The sequence below is a fragment of the Phycodurus eques genome, chromosome 9, assembly GCF_024500275.1.
Source record: "Phycodurus eques isolate BA_2022a chromosome 9, UOR_Pequ_1.1, whole genome shotgun sequence".
NCBI lineage: Eukaryota > Metazoa > Chordata > Actinopteri > Syngnathiformes > Syngnathidae > Phycodurus > Phycodurus eques.
In genome coordinates, this window is record NC_084533.1 from 12623097 (window position 1) to 12641493 (window position 18397).

The window sequence follows — 18397 nt, forward strand, 5'->3', positions numbered from 1 at the left end:
AAGCATGCCCGCGACCCTTGTGAGGATAAGCGGCTCAGAAAATGGATGGATGGATGGATGGATGGATGGATGGATTTGTTTCTATGCAGGTTTATCAAAAATATTTCTGTATGTTGAAACTAGTCCATGGAGGAAATAAGGTTTTGTAAATGGCCCCAGGTCTTCGCAGCTCTATGATTGATGCACTGATCTTTTTTTTGTAGCTAGCCGGTCTGGTTTGCTGCTGCCGGTACAATTTTTTTCAACTCCGTTCACTGTTGGCTGTGTCACCCCGAGTTGGGTGGGTCCGATCTTGCCTTTGCCTTACATTAACTGTGACACGCGGGGACCTATGCAGCCTTTCAGCACCAGCTCAACACAAACCACCTGCTGAACTCGAACAACACATCAGCACAGCAGACCTGCACAGGGCCACGGTTTCATGCACACCCATACAAGAAAGCATCACACGTTCTGTCGCACAAATTACTCGCCGAAGAAGCCCAAATGATCAATGGGGATAAGAGGATAATCTAACATTCATATAAAGCTAAACAGCCCTGCAGTTTTGGAAAAGCATGCATTATCTGTAACATGTTAGTGGATTACAAGATTAAAACATGAACAATTTTGATCATAAAAGACACATCATAATTATCATAAAATGTTTTTGACACTTGCTGTCAAAATTCAGGACCCATAATTTTATTATGACACAAATATAATTTTCTTATTACACACAAATATAATGTTCTTATTAACACATTCAGTGCATGTGTGGAGCATCCCTCTCGTTATACTTTTCAAAGAGAGGTTGAGTATACTTGCTTATCCTTGTTCACAGCTGTATGATACACGTTTATATGAGTTCAAAAAGTACAGTATTAGCACATAACGCATCCTTTCTAGCAATACAGTATTAGCACATAACACATCCTTTCTAGCAACACAACCACACCCATACGAACACGCACACACAGACAGACACACACAGCGCATATTGACTAATAGTGTAGAGACATGGCAAGGCACTGAAGATCCAGAGAGGAAAGACAACATGTTGAAGCCATCCACACAGAGAGATGCCACAGCTCACTACCACAGAGGATGCCACCACAGAGACCACCACAACTGGGGTGGACCGGGAGGAATTCTCCACATTGTGCAGAGCCCCTCAGTTCCCTGTTTCCGAGGAAACTGCAAGACGACATCCCCGCTGGCAGACCCAGCACACCTCCAAGTGAGGAGGCTCCCGTGAGGAGAGACGAGTAAAACTGAGAAAGACAAAAAGACAATAGGACAGGATAAAAACTGAAGGACAATCAGAGATAGAAAAAAGGCTAAAAATGAATGAATTAATAAATGATTAAAAGCTAAATAGAAAAATAAAGAAATCAGTTAAAAGCTGAACCAAACAGGTAAGTCTTAAGCCTCCTTTTAAAAGTATCACAGTCCCTGCATTCCTGCTACCCTCTGGTTTTCATCAGAACATGAGCAGCTGAGTTCTGAAGTAGTTGGAGAATGGGGATGTTCTTCTTGGGAAGACCAGAAAGCAAGGCATTGAAATAATCTAAATAACAGGAGATAAAAGCATACATCAGCAGCTCCGTGTAAGCCTGAGAGAGAAATGGGCAGCCTCTGGCTATATTCTGAAGATGGTTTAAAAATATATCTCTGTTACATTGTTAATGTGTGGAATAAAATTAAGATCAGCGTCAAAAAATGGTGCAGAGCTTCTTTACACATTGGGAGGGTTTAAAATCTTTTAGTTTTGGTAACAGTTTCTCTCGCTTGCCTTCACGACCAATAACCAAAACCTCTGTTTTGTCCTGGTTGAGCTGTTGGACATTTCCTGCCATCCATGACTTAATATCTAAAATACTGTTAAGAAGTGTTTCAATTGGCCTTGTGTCATAGGGAGGCATGACGATTACAGCTGTGTGTCAACTGCGTAAATGAGGAAGCTTATGCCGTGTCTCCTGATGACATCCCCAAAGGGAAGCATGTGTTAGATTAAAAATAATTGGGCCTAAAACTGTCCCTTGGGGCACCCCACACTCAATTTTATGTGTTCTGGAGGAAGATTGTGCCCACACTGTGACCCATTTCATGAAGCCATGTTTGTCCGAGAGCCGTAGTACGGCTGGAGGATGAATCACCAGCATGTGACTTACTTCCACTTTTAACTGTTTACATCCACAGCATGTGTCACCCCTCCCTGCTCCCCCACTCAGTTTTTATTGGAAGGAAAGTTGGACAAGGACAAGCAAACTGTGACAGATCAGGAGACAGTGAGTGAGATGTTGTGTCAGCTGTTTGGATTCATGCGGACATAGAAAGTATCCAATTCAGTTATAGTAGTTTATCTGAGATGTGTCATTAAACGTTCATGAATTCAAAGATTTATTTTTATTTTCTGCCTGAATTGTTTTGACAGCACATGCAATTGTCATGTCATTTTTGTTCATTTAGTTTATTGTGTTTTTATTTTCTTTACCTGTCTTCATTCAGTGACTGAATGAATGTCAGTCATTCTACAATTTTCTACCTTCCTTTAAGATAAAATAATTTACTAATCACACACTGGGGGAATGTACTTGTTACTGCAGTGTGATCGGGAAAAAAAACGCAAGAGGTAACTTTTTCAGACAGGTTGACTATTTCCTCAAACTAATGATGGCCAGAGATGTCTATTTACTGATCTCCAGAGTACCTTGTGTTTATTTTATTTAATTGGAAACATTGTTCCTGTGCCCTTGTGCCTGCATGTTCATTTGACTTTTTATTGTTCTCGATTATTGGCCACAAGCTACAAAAGTGAAAAGTCAGGGTGGTGTTCTGTACCTCCTGTGCTTTATTACCTGGAAGCACTTTGTTTGCAATAAACATCACAGTAGATTTAAGTCAAGTTGTGCGAAACAGGGTGTGTGTGTGTGTATACGTGTGTGTGGCTCAGCAGCGATGCCATAATAGATGGAGAGTTGTGAGTGTTGTGTTCAAGACACATTATAATCATGTATTGATGGAGAAATTACTGCCAAACCTGCTTAGATCACTTGCATTTGTCAGCAATCAAATTGAATATTGTATACATTGTCTGCTGGACTTGTACAAATTTTATGTGTGCCGTCCTGAATCATTGCAAGACAAAGATCTGGGATCCCGGATCCATGTGTTAGTTTCCTCAGAAATCAAGCCTCAGGCGAACGCACACACACACACACACACACAGCCCATAAGGTCTGCATGACCTTCTACTTGGCTTCGGTATAATGTTGGACTGCAGCCCACTTGTAGAAAACTGTAGCACTTAAGACACATGTGTTCACACACACACATCCCCATGTTTCAATGTGTGTATCAAAATTCAAATAAATATTCTCACCAGCTGAAATAAAAATATTAAAAAACATATGTTATTTAAATGGAATAGGAGAATCTCTCTGAATCTTCTGAACTCCTGTTTCAGTCAGTATTGCCTTCCAAGCAGTAATCTCCCTCTCCATCTTCCTGCATCCTTCACTCATCATCAAAGTATGGCTTTCTTTTACTATTAACAACTATCTATCCATCCACCATCCATTTCCTTTACCGCTTATCCTCACTAGGATCGCGGGCTGCTGGAGCCTATCCCAGCTATCTTCAGGCGGGAGGCGGGGTACACCCTGCACCGGTCGCCAGCCAATCGCAGGGCACATTTATTAATTTTTTTTACAAGCCGACCACACCGGAACCTGCATGAAGCCGAAGCTGTAAGGTCTGATGAACCTGACGTTCAGCCAAAGAGAGCAGAGAGACGGTCGCAAACACAGCTGAAGGTCCATCTCGTTCTGAACACGATGACATTTTTTGTTTTCACATCTTGCACTTAATATTTGAGCGTACGTCAATGTCACTCATCCATCTGCGGGTGACACGTGACGGGGGGTCGGCTGTGTGATCAGCGCACACTGGATACCTGACAACACATGACCACCTGCCGAGAGACCGCAAGCGAGGCTCACTTGTTCTCTACTTCAGCATTCTGTGCCGATTTGGGGAATTTATTGCTCCATCTGTGTGTTTTCACAGGGCCTCCCGGAAAGCGTGGAAGGATGGGAAGAAGAGGGGAACCGGGTAAGTGAAGCCCACCACCTGTTATGTTTCTTGTATTGCCTTTCCTGTTCCTCTTCACTAACTTGCTCCATCACGCTCTTGGTGACTGGAAGTGTCGTGTAAAGCCCGTAACCAGTAAGTCAGGCCTTGAGGCTTCAGTTGGCCCATCTTCTCGTGCTAACCTTGCCCATGTGGCAGTACTAACACTGTCCAGATGTCAGGTTATCTCACTGAGCACAAGGAGCTGCTCAACCCCAATGATGAAAATGCCAACATCTCTGCCCCATGGTTTGGAATTTTAAACCCTGATTTGCTGTTGACTTTGTTGACAGCGTGACAGCAGTTTTAACCCTCAAATGAATTTAACAACAAAAAGAGAAACAAACACTCAACAAATAATGGTGGGCATCCAGTTTTTTGTATTGTTTCTTGGACCACCTACCACCGTGGTTTTTATACTGTATTTGTGTATTATATAGTGGGGGTTCTCAAACTTGGTTGCGGGATCTGCGAACCGTAGCTTGGGGATCTGAAAAACAAATTGCAATAAATTATTATGTATCATGCATAGAAGTGTGAAGCAACATATGGTTACCGGTCTTATCAATAAAAAACAAAATAAACCAATTACTTCTCCCTACCTGAGGTTTGGGCCAATTAAAAGCTCTGATAAAATGTATTTTGGCTCATGTTAAGGGAGTCCAGCTTTCACACAAATGTAGTGGTGGGAAATAGCAATACTTTGTTACTGTACTTCCATATATTTTTCTGGTTTATGTACTGGCACGGTGGATGACTGGTATTGGTTTATGTACTGGGACGGTGGTTGACTGGTTAGCGCATCTGCCTCACAGTTCTGAGGACCCAGGTTCAAATCCGACCTCGCCTTTGTGGCCTTTGCATGTTCTCCTCATGCCTGCATGGGTTTTCTCCAAGTACTCCGGTTTCCTTCCCCCTCCCAAAAACATGCATGGGAGGTTAATTGAAGACTCTAAATTGTCCATAGGTATGAACATGAGTGTGAAGATGGTGGAGATGGGCCTGGTTCAAGTTGGAGGCCAAAACAAAAAAGCAAAGAAATGAGGCAAAAAAAAAATTAATCCTAAATTTGTACATCAACATGTACTTGAGCGGTGTAAATAAATGTTTTTCTGTGTGAAGGACATTTGTTTATTTTTGCCTTATTGTACTCTTCAGAGTCTTCCAGATTGCTTCATTTATGTTAAAATCAAAAACATTGTCTGCGGGAGCCCAGGGGATCCCCCAGACCTCCCTACAATAGTTTTTTTTTTGTTTGTTTTTTGTCACTTTTTTCATGCCTTTGGTGTTTGCATGTCTGATGCACTGCCTGACAATGCAAAGGCATTAAGTTGTTTACCTTAACTGTAACGGTACATCTTGGTGGAATGGGGTCCCGTGGAGGAACGAAAGACGGGAAGAAACAACTCTTTTCACTGAGAAAAATGTGTTAGTCACTTTCTTTTCAACCAGCAGTGATTAGAGTTGTGTGTCAGATGCGAATATTACTGTGATTCACAGCTATGAAGCATTTAACAGATGTGATCTGTGAAGATGTCCACTACGTGATGAATCACCACACTAACATCATTTTAGGGTTACTTTTCATTTCGGTTATAAAAATATGTAGTTTTATTTTTACTTTTAATTTTGAAATTAACATTTTAATGTTGATTTGGTGATGAGAATTACACAGACATAAAAAGACTATTTACAGCGTACAGTAGATATAAAAAAATATACACTACCCTGTTCAAATGCCAAGTATTTGTGATGTAAAAAAAAAAATGAGACCAAGATAGATTCTTTCAAAAATGCTTTTCCACCATTAATGTGGCCTATAACCTGCACAACAGGTTTTTTAGTCATTTCGAGATGGGAAGTAAAAATTAACAACTGCGATATTACGGTTGCACAAGAAAAGTTTCACTTTGGTTGCAAAAGCACACATGAAATCTTGTGTGGGGAAAATGTATCATTATCCGATGAAACTGAACGATTTATCGTTTTTTGATTTAAATCGCAATTTCAGACAACGTGATCATGTGATCGCCAAAGCTGCATTTTTTGTTAGCAGCGCTCCTGACTGACTTATGAACAGTTTCAAGTAGCTCTTAGTTTTATCACAAAGTAAAAACCCGAAAGACTCGAAAGAGAGAAAATGTTCTGAAAAGCCTACGAGAGCATCTGAAATTTATTTGGGGGAAAGGCACTTTAAGTGGCGGCGGGTGTGTGTACTGACGCCCATTTAACATGAATTTGAATGTGATTAGTTCATTCTGAACACAGCCATATCCACAGTCATAAGAGGGTATGCACACTTGTGCAGCTGCATTTTTTCAGTTGTTTGTTTTTATTTCCTATTATGTTGTACAGGTCACTTTAATGGTGGCAAATATTTTGAAATGATTCATCTTGGTGTCATTTTTTTACATCACTAAAACCTGCAATTTTAACAGAGGTGTGTAGACTTTATATATCCACTGGAGGTTTAATTGTTAACGTGTACCGTGTGTTAATTGTGTACATTATTTAGTCTACTTTTTCTCCCTGCTCTTCACTCCTGTTAACGTGTACCTCTTCTGTATATACCTCTCTTGAGTTCCTGTTTTTGCCATGCGTGTCAAGTTTAAGGTTAAAGTTGCTTTCCCTGCATTGCTTTTCGAGTCTGCATGTTTGTTTAGTGTCTGGCCCAGGAGGTCCTTGTCCCAGCGTCTAGACACAAGCAGACTTAATTGACTTGGTCTCCATGCCTCATAAACCCTAACACCTCTCACTTCTTCTCCCCCTCCTTTTTTATTCAACATGTTACAAAGCTGCTCTTTCTCTTTAGTCAACCAGAAAACTTGACAGCTCATGTAGATTTGGGCAACATTCATGTCATATTTGGGCAACCCACCTTTTTGTTGCTGTATAGTGCTGCGATAGAGTGGAACCTCAAAAGTAGAATGCCCACTGAGGTCACGCCATTCCAAATTCGACCCAAATTTCTGAAGAAAAGTAGTTCCAGAGTTAAAACCACCATCATCAAGGGAGATGTCTGAGATGCATTTCGCTGACTTTGGGCCAAAACCTGCTATATCCAAACTTGGTCAATTTCATATTTTTAAATTTTTTTACGAACAAATCAGTAACATTGGTCAGTCCCCACACGGATATGTTATTTTTACAACTCATTCTCCCAATGTAAAGTGTTAAAAATGGTTTGCTCTTTTTGATGATGCAATGTTAATGGCTCAACAAACATGCTGTTGTTGTTGTTGTTGTTGTTTTTTTATTTTTATTTTTATCTTAAAGTAATGGTTTGGAAGGTGCTAAGCAATGATTTGTGGCGTTTATAGTAGCAGCCTGATAACTTCTGTAATTGTGAAGTAAACTCCATCACATGCATAGCAGTTAAACTCCAATGTCTTGAAACCAGCTGCTGTCAAAGTAGCTATACACTAGGGGATAGTGTTTTGCTGTTTTTGTGTTGTCGTATTAGCAGTGATTGTTGTTTTTACACTTGACAATTTAAGAACAATTAAAAAGCATGACTTTTTACATGTACTTAATTGATTTTTACACTCTCATTACAGTTTACAAAGTCAAAATGTTACTTTTGAAGATGCCTGTAAAGTTATTACAGGTTTTATGGGGATATTGTGACCAGTTTATTCAGATTTTCTTTGGATATATTTATGAGCTTTGTTCATAGTGTGTAGATAAAACTGATTACTGTTTACAATTTATTGTATTTTTTTTTTTAAACCAATCTACATATATCATGTTTGTTGAGGGATGCTCATTATTGTACTATTTAGCGTTAAATGGTTAAATAAGACATCGCATAAGCTTTTTGTGTGGTTTATTACTGCCCTATAACAAACTGTATGGGTCCAGAGCCCCCTAAAAGGGGCGACGTTTTTTTTAGGACCACCTCATAATACTAACGGCAATTTAACATAACTACCATGTGTACCCCTAAATTTCATAGGAATGGTTTGTTTTTGGGAACGTTTGAACCTAAATATTTATGTGGTAGGGTGTGGTAATCGTTTTAGTATGTTTGTGTAGCAGTCGCCATATGTCACTTTTTAAAATGATACAACATAATTTATTTATTTTCGGATAACCAGAGATCCAGGGACCCCAGTTTGAGAACAACTGCCTATAGTGATAATTTATGAGCAACCATGACTGCAATGCGTTGTCCCCCATCAAAGTCCTGATATGACTTCACAATCCAATGGAAACCATTGCAAATGATCCAGATATCTGTTTATCATAACAACCTCACCACAAACTCCTTTGGCAGCAGATCTTATGAACTTGTTCTGTGCCATGTTTAGGTGCCTGATTGCAAACAAACCACAATTCATGTGCTCACTGCACGTGAATTACAGAGATCCACACAGTTTTATCTAATGTATGTTTTCTCTCTCTGTTGCAGGACCTCCTGTAAGTGCATTTCCATCTCACCCAGTAAGGTAGTATTAAAGTTAACCAGTGTGATGGCATAGAAGCATTCCACATACTGTACTGTAAAAGTCTATACAGTGGGTGTAATACGGTATAAAATAGAGCAGAAGAACACACGGGCCTACAAACTGTCACAGACCATGTTGCACATCTGCGCCCACAGAACTCAGCAGTAAAGGGACCACCAATGGAAGTGTGTATTTGTCTGTGCGTGTGTGTGTGTGCGTGTGTGTGTGTGTGTGTGTGTGTGTGTGTTTGGGACACCAAACAAGTTATTTCTCTCTGGGGCCTTATAAATCCTTTTTACACACACACACAATTCCTGTTCTAACTGGACACAACTGCTGTCTTCCGGTTTGAGATTTGAGGACTCAAAATTCACAATGCACGTACCGTAACACATCACTTGATATTATTGGCTTAGTGATACAGTGGTTAGCACATGAAGATTTAAACTGACTGAATGGGGACCCTCCTAGATGGGGTTTGCATGTACAACCTACATTAGAATATACCTAAACGTACAGTAAAGGTTAACTTATTCCAAAGCCAAAAAGTAACATAACAGCAAAAGTGACATAAATTACAATAATTGGCCTTGAGTGCATCGCTTGCTACGTAATTTGAATGAACGTAATGAACCTCTGAAATATTATACATTAGAACCGCACAATCTTGCGGGATGCCAATCGGCCTCTGATTTGTTAAGAAGCACTTTTTTTTTTGTCTCTGTTTTTTATCTGTACCTGCAAGTAACATTTATGGCATTCTCAACTGTCATACAAGTGTATTATACCGGTAAGTGAGGTGTCAGACTTGAGAGGCTCCACTGTCCTCCTGTATGTGCAGTCATGCAGTGCAAGTAAATCTCAACCCTGATTCTCATTCAAGTATAACACAATATTCAGCAAATTGTCTGCGGCCCTGTTCTAACCTGTTTCAATGCTTCATCCTTTAATCTCTAACCTCACCAGGGCAAAGCGGGACGGGATGGATACCCGGTAAATTGGATTTGTTCTATAGCCTGTCACTCCTCTTTTGACCCAATCACAAACTCTTTTAAAACTCTCCTGGAATTCTTTTCACCACTTTTCTTTTTTTGTTGGACTATTTACATCCCTTTTTTTCCAACCTTTGCTACTTTTTCCCCCCATATGACCTCTGACACTTGTAATGTATCCTGCCCCCTAGCAATGGAATACAAACATTTTCACAGAGATTCCAACAAGTGTCTTTTGACATGTTCTATGAAAAAAAAAGAAAAAAAAAGGCAAACGAAAAAAAGATGTAGAAGATACTGGAAAGCTACATTGAAAACCGAATGAAGATCCGACATGAGGGATATGCAATGAGAAGAAAAGAAGATTAGTTTTTTGCAGGAGCAGACTTAACATTAGGCAACCACACAGGGGCTGGATGCATGGATGGATGCGATGCGATGAGATGAAACGGCTCTCAGCTCTGTTGCCGATTTGTGGTTTCAGCATCATCAAATAGTCATCAGAACACACCGATACAAGCTCGCCACGAAAGAGCTCAGGTTTTATAAGCAGATTGATTCATCACAACTGGCTGCCTGCAAAGTGCTTTAGTGCACACGAAAGCCATTATGGGATATTAACTTGCAGGTTTAAGCCTGTTCTATACAGGACAACCTGTCCTGTGTCAGGCTACTATGGTTGATTGCACAGAGTAGTTGCACTTATGTTACCTGATGTTTTGCTCTGTGTGTTGTCTGATTGAGAATTTTGTGAAGTAGATGACCCGAGGGGGTCAGGGGGTTTCTCTCCCGGTCCGATTCCCAGTCTGCCTGGCAATGCGCAAGCCCTCCTGATGGGAAATGGCTGCTGCTAATTGCACACAGATGGAGCGAAGGCACAAAGTGTGTGAAACATTTGTTTTTGTTTGTCTGTGGCTCAATTCGTCTTTGTCACCATCTTAATCAGTAATCCCTGTTTTTCTACTACTTAACATTTGCATTCTGATGTGATGAATGCATCACTTTAAGAGTACATGATCAAGATGATACCATCTTGTTTGCTTTGCATAATGTAATTGATCCTATAGCATCGTAATTGCACAGAATAACAAAACAAAAGCATACACCTTTATTGTATTGTTTACAACAACAACAAAATTATAAAAAGCATAGTAATAGTAACAGGACCTAGTAGTAGTTTCATAGTAGCAATATGGATAGAGTTCTGTCAGGAATTCGAAATATATTTTAGTATTTTCCAGACTTTTTTTTTTTCAACAAATGTTTCAAAATACTGTATTAGGAACAGGTCTCAGTGAGATGCAGTGCAGAAAAGCAAGGGTTAAGTGATAATAGAGAAAGATGCATTAAGGTTGCTATTTGCTTAAGGACAACAATTATTTTACTGCAAAAGGATCAAAACAGTTATCACATTTCTTCTTGGAAATTAAGTACTTACTAGTTGATCCAAATCCTGAACTATTGAATTATTTTTTTTTAAACCTTACTTACATACTTGGTGTGTATGTACTATAGATTATGTCATTAGAATTTTGTACAATTATGGATGAAAAGTAATATGCCGTAGTTTAGTAGTAGTGATTTGTTTTATTTTTTCTGTCAATAGGCTTGATGGTATGCCCTAACCATAACTCCTTTTTCTTTATTGTAGTGTTTTATGACAGTATGTCCACCATTTCTGGGGTGTAGCTTGCTAAACTTAATATTTCTGACTTACTTTCTACTAAATTTTGTCCATGCCACGTTGGTGGTCAAATAGCTTGCATATGTCTCTCAATTGTTAATGCATGCAGCTCTCCCCTCACATTGTTTGTAATACTATAAACAGTTAATGACATGATTTGTGTGTCTGGAGTGCTGTGTGTGCATGCGTAATCATGTGTTGATTCTTCATGTCCCCTGTCATGCTTCTTCACTGCCGAGGGGCGCATGCTTTCCTACTGTCAAACAATCAACATCTAACAGACTGACATGACTCTGCGGGATGGAAAAAACACACCAAATGATTCCAATTGATATGCGCAGTCACCACTAGGGCCAGTGTGTTTACGTATACAATAATGCAATTTTGTGACAGAGAGCGGGACACGGCCCTCCATTGTTCAGCCGCTCTGGTTGCTGAGTGCACATTTCAAGCCAGAGGGTCAGCCAACAACATGCCAGTCATAGTTGCGTTCCAAGTGCACTCTGCTGTGCTGTTCTTTTAACGGGCAAATGTCATGTAGTACAAATTGTGGTCATGTTCTGTAGTGTTCTGAGGGCTGCTGTTGTGGAAACATGAGAATTTCACTGGTGACTTTGTGAAGACAACATGGAGGGGAAATAATCCTGTTTTTAATATAACATAATTAAGCCCATTGAACCTAATGTGTGGACCACAATGCAATTTGCAGCAGAGACACACGCCTGTTCTGATGTATAGACTCCCGACTTTTAAACCACATCCTCCACAATTACACCCCACTGGCTAATTGGGAGTCTGCACTGTCGGGAGCGTAGTAAAGAAGGTGAGGACTCCCCTTGCCCTGTTTCATTGGCACTAACCGTCACATTCACAAACGTACACAGACATATGACCACCCATGGCCAAGTTATTTTCCACAAGTGTGTTTAATGGCCATTAAAGTGGTAGGAATGCTGACCTTTCCATTTACCTGGCAATAGATAACGTGGCAAAGTGTGCACATACAAATATGGGAAATTTCCTTTTTTTTTCCACTTGTCCTTAACATTAATTGCCCGCTTCTCTATATTCATTTATGGCTTTTCCCTAGTTTTGTTTTGTTATGCAGGATGTTCCTTATGTGGTATGGAGAGTGACGTGTAAGACACCAACAGCCAAAGTAAATCATTGTCATTATTATTATTGTGGTTATATGGAGTAAGAGAACTACACCATTATCCTGTCCGGAAAAACCAGATTTAATGTTGTTTGTTAAACTAATGCTGTACCTCTGACCTGTCAGTCAAAGCTGAAAATTTATTTATTTATTTATTTATTTATTTTAAATGACATCCATTTCTCTTGTTCAGGTCAGGTCTTTATGCCAATTTGATACGTATATTAATCAAATGTTGCAATCTTGGCTTTCTGTAAATTGAATAGTAAGTACCTGTAAATTAAATATTACATCATCATTGTTCAAAATTCAATGCATGAACCTCTGTTTATTTGAACCTCTTAAGCAAAAAAACATGCTGCCATGGTTCAAAACGTTGACCTGATTGAGCTAAACCAATGTGATATTTAAATTCAGCACATCCAAATTGTCCTAAATCTGCTATTAAAAAAAAAAAAAAAAAAATCTCACACAATAAATGTGTTAGTGACCACTGCTATGAAAGCTTCCAGTTTTTGTAGTAGTTAGTATGCAAGTACATGCTTGGGCATGAATCCCATGCATCTATTAAATAAAAGGCCCGTGCTGTATAGTTGCACTGAGTGAAGCGAATACGGGACATGATACAGTTGGGTCCAGGCGTATTTTGGATTTTGCCTTTATTTCGCGCTACAATGGATTTGAAATCACACAGTCAATATGACTGAGGTGTAGGCTTTCTGCTTTGATATCACAAAACTGTCATTTTCCATTTATGAATTAGACCCTTTTTTAATGCCCCTAATATAATAAGACAGATATTTAATACTTAGGATAAAATGATCAACATTAGGATTAAAATCCTTTGCAGTCAATGACTGCCTGTCTGGAGTCTGCATCACCAAATTCTTTCCTCCCTGGATAGGTTTTGCCAGGCTTACTCTGCTGCCACCTTCACCCTTTTTTCCACTATGTGTGACACATGATGTGGATTACTTTGGATTGTGAGGTTTTCCTTTCCTTCTCCATACTTTTTGCTTCCCATCATTCAGAAACAAGTTGATTTTCATTTCATCTGTCCTAAGAATTGGATTGCAGAACATGGAATGACATTTGTGCAGATCATCTGCAATACTCGTAAAACCCTGAATCCATAAACACGTCAGGACATTCTTGAAAGTGTGTTTCTGTTTTTGTTGTAAAACATTTGATTCACATCTACATGCTCTTTGTGAGAAAAAAGAGAAGAACAATGCTTTAGAAGAAAGAGAAACTTCAATTCTCCCTCTTCTCCGCCAATATTTCTATTGCTAGTACCCGGGAATGTTATAAAAAATAAGCTAAACTCGTGTAAACTCTTCAAGGCCAGATGATGATGGTCAATTATGGATTCCAGTTTGCTTGACTTTGCTTGAGTTTTAAGTTTGACCCAAGGGAGCTCGTAAAAATTGTTATCTTAACATTGTGTCTGCGTGTTAAAGAAGGAAGTCGGGGTTGGGCTCTTAAGTGTTTTTGGAAAGTTTGATCCAACTTCAGGTTCAACTGATCTTAAAGGCTTTTGAACTGCAGAGGTTATTCAGTGGCTGCTTGTCTTTTTTTTTTATTTTTTAAACACAGGTAAACATGATTTTTTATTTTATTTTACCAGGAAAACCTCAGTGAGATTAAAAATCTCATTTACACGAGTGTCCTGGCCAATAGATGATTTTCACTTGTTTTTTTTCATTTTGATGAGGTTTGACAGAGATTTAGATGTTTAAGTGTTTAGTGAATTTTCTCATGCTTTTCTCTCTCAAACACACACACACATATTTGATATGGACCTGTTGGATTCTGTCCTTATCAAAACCTAATAAAAGCAGTGTCCCACCAAATTGCGTTTATATATTTTTTTTACCTATTATGTATTTTATATTTAATACGGAGCAGTGATTCAATTACAAAAATTAATTGTTTGTTTGTTTGTATGTGCCCTGCGATTGGCTGGCAACCAGTTCAGGGTGTATCCCGCCTCCTGCCCGATGATGGCTGGGATAGGCTCCAGTACGCCCACGACCCTAGTGAGGAGAAGTGGCTCAGAAAAAGGATGGATGGATGGAATATTTAGAAAAACTACCATATTTCTTTTATTTGCTGATTATAAGTAATATCTGCTTTTAAGTAATTTCCTTAGCATATGACTTCCTTTTCCAGTGCTCCACAAATTCATGCAACCATGTGATGTCAAAAGGAAAAAAACAAACAGAGCAATTCAGTGATCTACATTGCATAAATTAAGAAAACACTTCATGAGTCATGAAGGTCACATGAACCTGATCCATCCACAGTTTATAATTGTTGTAATATAAGTAATCAGCCATACTGAACTGTATATCAAATACCTGAAAGCGTCTTAGAATCCATGTCATATATTCTTGTACACCTCTCACACACATTAAAATGAATGGGGCAGGATAAACTACATTCTCAGTATTCTTTTTCAGCTTATGCTATTTGTCTGCATTTCCCCTAATCTAATATTATGCTTGCCAATTCATTTTAACAAACACGGAATTATTTTTCTATTGTAATCCAATTATTGTACATTTAATTGGGGGGGGGGGGGAATGTGTAAGTAATGGTTTTATGTGCGGGATATAATTTAAGTGGAGTGAATATCTTTCGACGACTTACCATTTCGATTGTCAACATTTTTGCCTGTCCAAGAAACAAATGAGCATATTCCCAAAATGTGAAACTTCTCCAATGGTTGTATGCCAGCACATCTCCACAATATGTGTTATTTATTCATTTTCTTTATCGCTCTCCCACCAGGGTCCACTTGGTTTGGATGGTAAACCAGTAAGTAGCGCATAAATTCCAAATACAGAACATGCTTCAAGTGTATTAGACACGGTTGAACTCTGTGTTTTAACTCCTTTTAGGGACTACCAGGTCTCAAGGGAAGCCAGGTAGGCTGCTTTCTCACACTCACACACACACACACACACACACACCTGTTTTCTTGTTCTTGGCCCACATCAGCACCTGTCATTTACACCAAAGGAATTCCCATTTTCGGAGCAATGGATCCATGTGGGTGTTTGGTCTGGTACCTCATCAGTCACTTTCACTGCTCCTAGGGGAATGTTTCAAGTCCAGTTAACCGCTGCCGGTAGCCATCTTGTTTCTTGGTCTACCTCCTAAGTCATCCCGAGTTTGGAGGGGTGGGAGTGGGGTTGTAGTCGGTCAAGGCTCAAGTGCACAGAGTGCTGAAAGCCTCTTTGCACTTCGCATCCGAGTAGCATTCATCAAGCTTGCCCTATGATTACACAACACTCTGACACACCCTCAGGTGTTGCATGGAAACTCTCCAACTTTCCTACAGGGGCCATTAAAATGCCCCTATCCCAGCTGATGATGGGCAAGAGGCAGCACCCTGTACTGGTCGCCAGCCAATTGCACGGCACAACCATTCACTCTCACATTCACACCTATGGACAATTTAGAGTCTTCAATTAACCCACTGTGCATGTTTTGGGAATGTGGGAGGAAGGCGGAGTCCCTGCGGGAAGCCCCACACAATAAGGCCACAACCAAGGTCAAACCTCAGCGACCACGCTGCCCTCTCATGTGAATCATTTTTGGTAGATTAATTTTTCTAAACCCTGTAGGCCTTACTTTGAGGCAGTAAATCCCCATTTCTCCTACCCGCAAAGACAAATAGTAATTCATGAAGCGTTTATAACTACATTTGCATTCTGTACAGCACAAAACTCCACCAAGGCTAAATTGTTAACAGAAGTGAAAGCTCGGCCAACAAGTGAGGGATACCTTCCCTAATAATGAAAGCCAGCCGTCTGATCAGTGTAACTTACCTTGAGGTACCGATGTGGTGCAGAACGGAACAATAACGATAGAAATGTCAGTAAAGCATGTGTTGTTGGACAATGATAGCCAAGGGAGTCTCTAGGTGGAGAAACAGAATCAAAACTTTCAATTGCGACATTGAACTTGAGTTCACATGAATATTTAAGGTTATATGTTTAAAGAGGACCAAACTTAAAATTTGAAGTTTTAAACAAGTGTGCCACAATATTTCATTATTTAATAGCTAACACTTGTTGAAATTGTTGTTTGCAGATTCCCTTGTCCAAAACAAACATATTTGATGGACAGGAGCCTTCCCTCATCCAGTGTACTGGTTAAGAACTCAAACTGAAAAAAAGAAAGAACCATCATTATTGTATCCTACTGGGATACATTTAAAAAAAAAATTAAGTTAATGTGAGACAAAGGCTGTCAGTTCCGTTTGTTTAAAACCATCTACCATTACTTCAACTATGGCCCACTTGTTGTTGTGCAACGAATTAGTATTTGAGGAAATGTTTAAGACTTCAAATTAAATTCTGAATAGGAACAAAAGGAAAAAAACAATAAATGGATTAATTGTTTTTTTCATTGGCTTTTCAGATACTCCGGCTTCCTCCTACATTTCAAAAGCATGCACATTGGGTTAATTGAAGTCTCAAACCTTCCATAGGTGCGCATGTGAGTGTGGACTGTGTTTGTCTGTCTTTGTTCCACCTCCCGCCCAAATCTGCTGAGATAGGCTCCAGCTCAACCGGGCCAAGCGCTACAGAAAATGGATGGATGAAGGGATTTTAACGGGATGTGAGAACATCTCTTCTAATGTCCTGTTTCTGTGCCAGGGTTGTATAGCATGTATATAGCTCAACGTCCCATAGTGGATAGTGCCCTCCATTTAGCCTCAATTCCTTCACTATTAATTAATTACCAATCAGTTCCACGCAAGTAGTTGATGAATCTATTATTTTACCCATCTCTAATTCAGAGAAAAGTTGGATGTAATTTGGGGTTATAGGACAAGAAAGGAAGGGTGTCATAAGGACAAGGGTCAAACATTGCTGAACTTTGAAGAATACACTCATCTCATCAGTGGGTTTATGGTTGTAATGAGGGCTGAGGAGTGCATCTTGAGAGACAGACAGATGCATGAACAAAGGATTTGCCCATCCACTTTCATCTCACAAAGACAAATTTCAAAAACTATTCAGGAAAGATGCCGTGTCAAGTCTGTCATGAACGGAACAGAGGATAGGACCCAAAAATGCACGACTCCAAAACAAATGGACAGTTTCAAAAAGAGAGGTTTACTATACGGGCAGAGGTCGGTACATAGGCAGGGAATCCAAAAAAGGCAAAAGTATCCAAAAATGTGAGGCAAGAAGGCGAGGTCGATAATCGGAACAGGGTCTGGTCTTACTGTGAGTATGTGACGTGGAAACAAGGAACGCTGGAACGCGACGACAAGGTACAACGAACTGGCGACTAGAAAGAATGAGACACGAGGTTAAATGCAAGGGGTAATTAGGGTGAACGAGGCACAGGTGGTGAAGATGCTCTCAGGAGCAGGTGTGTACGAGACAGGGGGAAGACAACAACCGGAACACACACCCATGACAAAGTCATATGTTCCTAGAGTGAACTGTCTTCAAATGCACGACTGAGCGTGGTTGAAACAAGAGGCGGCACTGCCTGAGTTTTGACATTTGATTTAATGCTGTGAGGTGCCATTTTCGGATACATGTTGCTTGTCTGATAGATGATTTATCTTGAACATCTGTCTCCGCTTATCTCCTCCGCTCCCACAGGGACCAGCCGGGCCCAAGGGAGAAAAGGTATGTTTCACTATGGTCAGAGACCAGTTAACTAAGCGCTTTTTGCATGTATCTAAAATTAATTGACAGACACCGCCAACACGATTGCAAGCATAACCGATTGAGTGTTTTTTTCTTTGCCCTCCCAAGTTCATGTTCACTGGGCATCCATCAAAGGAGCCAAAGATTACATGTAGAAATGTGGGATCTCGTGCCTCGGCACATTCTCACGTCAGGGCTCTTAACAGGTTTACAGGCCTCGATGATAGCCAGATGTTTTCCCGCTCTCTGAACCCCTGGACAAGCCGAAGACAATTATGAGCGATGTGAGTGAGAGCTGGCAGAGGGGCATCGTGCATAGGAGG

General features: G+C 40.0%; 1 protein-coding gene across 1 annotated transcript in view; it reads left to right on the forward strand.

Moving 5' to 3' along the window:
• Positions 1–18397, forward strand: part of LOC133407832 (collagen alpha-1(XXIII) chain-like) — a 144142-nt gene that overhangs the window by 99214 nt on the left and 26531 nt on the right. Inside the window, 5 exon segments of the mRNA XM_061686104.1 lie at positions 4051–4115; positions 9528–9554; positions 15187–15213; positions 15297–15323; positions 18027–18053. Coding sequence (XP_061542088.1) covers positions 4051–4115; positions 9528–9554; positions 15187–15213; positions 15297–15323; positions 18027–18053 — 173 coding nt within the window.